Source organism: Oculina patagonica, chromosome 13, assembly GCF_052425735.1.
Source record: "Oculina patagonica isolate OP01 chromosome 13, crgOcupat, whole genome shotgun sequence".
NCBI classification, from domain to species: domain Eukaryota; kingdom Metazoa; phylum Cnidaria; class Anthozoa; order Scleractinia; family Oculinidae; genus Oculina; species Oculina patagonica.
This window is the reverse complement of record NC_135770.1, coordinates 8,969,863-8,976,427: the sequence shown is the minus strand read 5'-3', so window position 1 is coordinate 8,976,427 and position 6,565 is coordinate 8,969,863. Positions and strand designations below refer to the sequence as shown.

General features: G+C 44.2%; 1 protein-coding gene across 1 annotated transcript; it reads left to right on the top strand.

The window, feature by feature from the left end:
* The first annotated feature begins 468 nt into the window (after positions 1 to 468).
* LOC144634994 (uncharacterized) lies at positions 469 to 3,287 on the top strand. Its single transcript, XM_078494049.1, has one exon. It carries the CDS (start codon positions 521 to 523, stop codon positions 1,814 to 1,816), a length of 1,296 nt encoding a protein of 431 aa, XP_078350175.1. The 5' UTR covers positions 469 to 520; the 3' UTR covers positions 1,817 to 3,287.
* Positions 3,288 to 6,565: the final 3,278 nt, after the last annotated feature.

Sequence of the window (6,565 nt, the reverse complement as noted above, 5' to 3'; positions counted from 1 at the left end):
CTCTAATGTGGACAAAACAGCTGCCCACGGTTCCAGGCAACCCTACTTTATCGGTTCTAGTGGTGTTTCGCAAAGGCTATGTTTTTCACTTAGTATGATCTGCCTTGCAGTATTATTTGTTGTTACACATATGTACTCATTCTCGACCCCCGACCTACTCGTTTTATTTATTTATTTGATATATTTATTTCCACGTGTCCAAAAGAAACCGAGAGTAACGAGAACGATATGTACCTGATGGTCGAAATGAGAGTATTTTTAGATTCATATAGGCCATTTCCATTCCAGGTTGGAAGTTACAATTTTTGCATATAGATATTAACATTTTGGGAGGATGACTGGACGAATAGCATCCGCTGTAGCCTAAGATGGCGTGACCTTTTAAAGTCGAATTTAAATTAGTATCCGCTGTAGCCTAAGATGGCGTGACCTTTAAAAGTTGAATTTAAATTAGTTTGATATTAAATTACGCGTAAGTCTTAAAACTAAAAACAACGCAACAAAAATATCAAGTAAGGTCATGGAGGAGGCAATAGAACCCGCAGAAACAGATCCTTTGATGGGAGTAACAAAGCGACTAGTTGTAAATTCCACAGGCTCAAGATCGGAAACTGAAGAAATAAGAAGCCCCATACAATGGCCAGGAGGAGCTTATGATTCGTCTGAAGAAGAAAGTGCATTTGGCGGAAGGCAAAACGAATACGACGAAAGACTTCGAAGATCAAATGGATGTTGTCGGAGAATCTGCGCAAAGTTGAGGTACGTTTTGTTTGATTCCAACTGGCCATTATCTTGTTTACTAGCAGTTGCTTTCCTTGGTTTTTGGCTGCCTAAGAAGAAGAGATCAATATGGCCGCTTACTTTCATACCAGTATTCCATCTGTTGTTCGGCTTATGTGCGCATATGTACTTCATAGTTATTCCAGGTCAGCTTACCTTTCACATAGGTTCCAAAATGATGCTTACAGCTCTGTGGATAAGCGGCTATGCGTCCTACGTTCTGGCTCTCTATTACTTTAGACATCAATCGCATGAATGGATGAAAGATTTGAACAAAAATCAACACCGAGCCATCAATGCAGCTCTGTTCACCGGTGTACTTCTAGTGTCGTGGGTTCTATTTGGAGATGCTTACTATCAAGTTATCTTTGACGTAAACCACATTAAGCACGCCGTTTTACAAAAGTGCTATCATTCGGTCGCATGCAATGGCGTTTTCTACCCTCTAGTGGTGTCGATTTACTGGGGTATGTATTCCTCTGTTGGAGTTTGCTGTGTGTTTTTCTCGCTGTGCCTAACCATGAAAAATGACCTCTCCAGAGGATATGCGCGCATAGCTAAGTGCACAGGAGACGTACGAAACACTTTAATCATTCACAGACAAGTACGTGAACAGATAGCAGAGCGGGTCAACAGCATACGAGTTTGGTTTGTTATTCACATGCTCTTCTATGTTGTGGTTTTGTTGGTGAACATTTTTGATTGGTGGGAAGCGGCAAGGGAGCCTCGCTTTCCCGAGGAATACATGGCTCAGATCTCTGGAACACTAGTCGTAGCGTTCAAGTTTTTCTTTCCGTTCCTTTCAGCCAGCTATGTGACCTGGCACGAGTCTACTCTCGTGCAAGACTTGAATGACAAGTTGGACTTCCTGCCCGGGGAAACGTTTTATTCACGGCAAGACTTAGAAGTGTTCCTTGTACAGAGTAAAAGACGCGGTTATGGATTTCGTCTTTTCAAGATACAAATAACAATAACAATTGCTGTATTCTCGTTGCTCGGGTCGGCGTTTGGACTCGTGCATAATTTAAAAGGTTAAATGACCTCGTCACAATTAGGTTGTGTAGATAGTAGCCTGTTCTTGGCTTTCAGTAATTGGGGACTGGAGGTGCGAAAAAGCGGGCAGGCGATCGAGGAAAAAAGAGGGGTACTACATAGCTTCAGCTGGCCGATGCTGTGTTTTCACGAGAGAAATTTACTACCGTTACTGTTAAACAGATGGACGTGGCAGTTTTAAGCTTTTCCCGGAAAGTACAGTGTGACGTTCTGAGAAATTTGCAAGGAACTTAATAGATTTTGCGCGTTCTTTCGTTTGCAAATACATGTTTAAAGGTGGAAAATACTGAGTGTTTCGTTCCGAACTTGAAATATCAGCAACTTTGGCCGCTATTTGTTTTATCCTTGCTTTCCTAACAGAAGAGTCTAAAACTTGGTCCGGCGTTTCTCCTAAACTCCCGTCAGTAGTATAGCTCTGCAGTTGAACGCATGCACGGTGGAAAGGAAATTCTCATATGTTTCGAAAATGTTTCCTTACACTAATATGAGCAACTTCTATAGAAAACACGTCCCGCTTAAAATGTTTGCGGCGCAGCAGCTAGCTGCTTCTTCCAACAAGTGGGATCACAATCTTCAAATATTGCTCTGTTTTGCTCGCTTTGAACACTTGATGTCGCGACATCCGTCTGTTTTTCCTCGGATACCGTCGTTTACTATGTTAAACCATGCCCTATGAAAGGATACCGAAACTTCGAGCCAGGATTTGAGGCAGGATTCGAGCCAGGATCCGAGCCAGGATTCGATCCAGGATCCGGTTAGCCAAACTAGCGCTCCGGTTAGTCTGAATAGCGTTCGGTTAGCTTAAGCCGACTAGCACTTACTGGCCTAAATAGCTCTCCAGTTAGCCTACTTAACCGGTTGCTTGCGGTTAGCTTTTATAAAAGGGTTAGGATCCTAGCTCTGATCCTGGCTCGGATCCTGGCTTTAATATTATTTTATCTCGCCAGATGACTTGGGGTGCGTTTCTTTGGGAAAATCCAAAATTGGATCATTGATCTCAGATCACACGGATACTTTGCTCCCAAAGAAACGAAGAATCCGAAAACGGATTTTTTGCCATGACAACCCCGTAAACCAGCGTAAACACATTTCGCGCAGAACATAAAATGTCAGCACAAATTTATTTTTCGTCGAATGTATCCTAACTAAAATAATTTAAGCATACAAAATCTTTTAAAAAAACCACACGTCGAAGTAGATCTTCTTTAGCGTTAAGCACAATGTGGCGAGAAAGCATCTGAGAGCGAAGAATGATTGCGAAATGATCAGTGCAAATTTCACTCGTGACAATTTCAAAAGGATACAACTTCCGTAGGCACACAGTGGCTGTTCTAGAAACCTGTATCCCGTTTAAAATGATACTACATACCTATCTGAAGCTACCGTTTCCTTTTATCGTGAAATATTTTTGTATTTTGATCGAAATAACCGCCTAAAACTTTCCGTATGGCAGTGTTTACAACATGAGGGGACGCAAGCGGCGTCAACTGTAAGTTCCTGATTTCTTAAGAGGATTAGTTTGCGGTTACCGAAAGTGTTATAATCTGTCAGCAGCATTTGAGTTATCTTCTCATCAGTTGTGTTATATTACATGGATCAATTTCCATTCTGGCGGCAGAATAAATTATAATGTTCGCGGCGAATTCTGCTTTGGCGGCAATTGGGGAAAGACAGAAGAAGCTCATCTAGCAAGGAATGATTTCTAGATACTTTGATGTCGCGTAAACGTTTCGACCTTTTAAGATTTAAGTTGTTTTCGCCTTATGCAAGATGATCGTTTCTATGTTCTATCGATCGATCATTCATGTGGATTTACAAAGTGAAATTACGGTGAGTTTGCAGCCGCGAGTTGCGGTGACGCTGGCGCCTTCCACGCAGAAAGTCGTTCAAAATCCTAAATATGTTACGACAGATTGCAAATGGTTCGTACCTTTCAGTTGTGCCGTGAAAATTAATTGTCGGTTGCACGGACACTCGTTCTGCAGCACTAAGGCAAGCGCTCAACTGCACGCTATCCTTCGAAATGTTGTGTTTTTTTTAGTTCAGTTTTTCAGTCAAACACAAGAAACGCTTTAAATATAATCATGGCCCGGGCTATCACGTCATGGATCATTAATAAGGAGGTCGCCAGGTAAGTCAATCCATTAAACATTACTATTTTTAGGTCATGGTCAGTAAATTGAAGATTCCATCTTGTTTTCTTGTTGTAACATTTGGTCAGACTCTTGTTACAAAAACACAGATTTGAACGGGCTCATTTTATTTGCGATACATTATGTTTCGCTAAATTCATTTTCTATTCGTTCTCTAAAATATACAGCCGTATCGTCGAAGTAAAGATTAATTTTAAAAGTGCCCAGTACAAGAGTATTAGCAATGTAACCTGCAATTCTAATTCTGCTCAATTCTATTTTCTCCATCGGAGCTGGCGGGTGGCGCGGCCTCATACAATCCGATGTAACCTGCAATTCTAATAGTTCTCCGCTTTAAAATATTTTCTCCATCGGAGCTGGCGGGCGGCGCGCCTCATACAGTCCGATGTAACCTGCAATTCTAATACTGCAACCACTTTAAAATATTTTCTCCATCGGAGCTGGCGGGCGGCGCGCCTCATACAGTCCGATGTAACCTGCAATTCTAATACTGCAACCGCTTTAAAATATTTTCTCCATCGGAGCTGGCGGGCGGCGCGCCTCATACAGTCCGATGTAACCTGCAATTCTAATACTGCAACCGCTTTAAAATATTTTCTCCATCGGAGCTGGCGGGCGGCGCGCCTCATACAGTCCGATGTAACCTGCAATTCTAATACTGCAACCGCTTTAAAATATTTTCTCCATCGGAGCTGGCGGGCGGCGCGCCTCATACAGTCCGATGTAACCTGCAATTCTAATACTGCAACCGCTTTAAAATATTTTCTCCATCGGAGCTGGCGGGCGGCGCGCCTCATACAGTCCGATGTAACCTGCAATTCTAATACTGCAACCGCTTTAAAATATTTTCTCCATCGGAGCTGGAGGGCGGCGCGCCTCATACAGTCAGATGTAACCTGCAATTCTAATACTGCAACCGCTTTAAAATATTTTCTCCATCGGAGCTGGCGGGCGGCGCGCCTCATACAGTCCGATGTAACCTGCAATTCTAATACTGCAACCGCCTTTACTTATTTTCTCCATCGGAGCTGGCGGGCGGCGCGCCTCATACAGTCCGATGTAACCTGCAATTCTAATACTGCAACCGCTTTAAAATATTTTCTCCATCGGAGCTGGCGGGCGGCGCGCCTCATACAGTCCGATGTAACCTGCAATTCTAATACTGCAACCGCTTTAAAATATTTTCTCCATCGGAGCTGGCGGGCGGCGCGCCTCATACAGTCCGATGTAACCTGCAATTCTAATACTGCAACCGCTTTAAAATATTTTCTCCATCGGAGCTGGCGGGCGGCGCGCCTCATACAGTCCGATGTAACCTGCAATTCTAATACTGCACCGCTTTAAAATATTTTCTCCATCGGATCTGGCGGGCGGCGCGCCTCATACAGACCGATGTAACCTGCAATTTTAATACTTCACCGCTTTTAAATATTTTCTCCATCGGAGCTGGAGGGCGGCGCGCCTCATACAGTCAGATGTAACCTGCAATTCTAATACTGCAACCGCTTTAAAATATTTTCTCCATCGGAGCTGGCGGGCGGCGCGCCTCATACAGTCCGATGTAACCTGCAATTCTAATACTGCAACCGCTTTACTTATTTTCTCCATCGGAGCTGGCGGGCGGCGCGCCTCATACAGTCCGATGTAACCTGCAATTCTAATACTGCAACCGCTTTAAAATATTTTCTCCATCGGAGCTGGCGGGCGGCGCGCCTCATACAGTCCGATGTAACCTGCAATTCTAATACTGCAACCGCTTTAAAATATTTTCTCCATCGGAGCTGGCGGGCGGCGCGCCTCATACAGTCCGATGTAACCTGCAATTCTAATACTGCAACCGCTTTAAAATATTTTCTCCATCGGAGCTGGCGGGCGGCGCGCCTCATACAGTCCGATGTAACCTGCAATTCTAATACTGCAACCGCTTTACTTATTTTCTCCATCGGAGCTGGCGGGCGGCGCGCCTCATACAGTCCGATGTAACCTGCAATTCTAATACTGCAACCGCTTTAAAATATTTTCTCCATCGGAGCTGGCGGGCGGCGCGCCTCATACAGTCCGATGTAACCTGCAATTCTAATACTGCAACCGCTTTAAAATATTTTCTCCATCGGAGCTGGCGGGCGGCGCGCCTCATACAGTCCGATGTAACCTGCAATTCTAATACTGCAACCGCTTTAAAATATTTTCTCCATCGGAGCTGGCGGGCGGCGCGCCTCATACAGTCCGATGTAACCTGCAATTCTAATACTGCACCGCTTTAAAATATTTTCTCCATCGGATCTGGCGGGCGGCGCGCCTCATACAGACCGATGTAACCTGCAATTTTAATACTTCACCGCTTTTAAATTATTTTCTCCATCGGAGCTGGCGGGCGGCGCGCCTCATACAGTCCGATGTAACCTGCAATTTCTATTACTGCACCGCTTTTACATATTTTCTCCATCGGAGCTGGCGGGCGGCGCGCCTCATACAGTCCGATGTAACCTGCAATTCTAATACTTCTCCGCTTTAAAATTGTGTCAATGTTCTTTCCTTCAACTGGTGGGTCATATAGTTTAGACCGCAACACGGAGATA

Coding starts and splice junctions, on each gene's coding strand:
- LOC144634994 (XM_078494049.1), top strand. CDS start 521: ATGGAGGAGGCAATAGAACCCGCAGAAACAGATCCTTTGATGGGAGTA.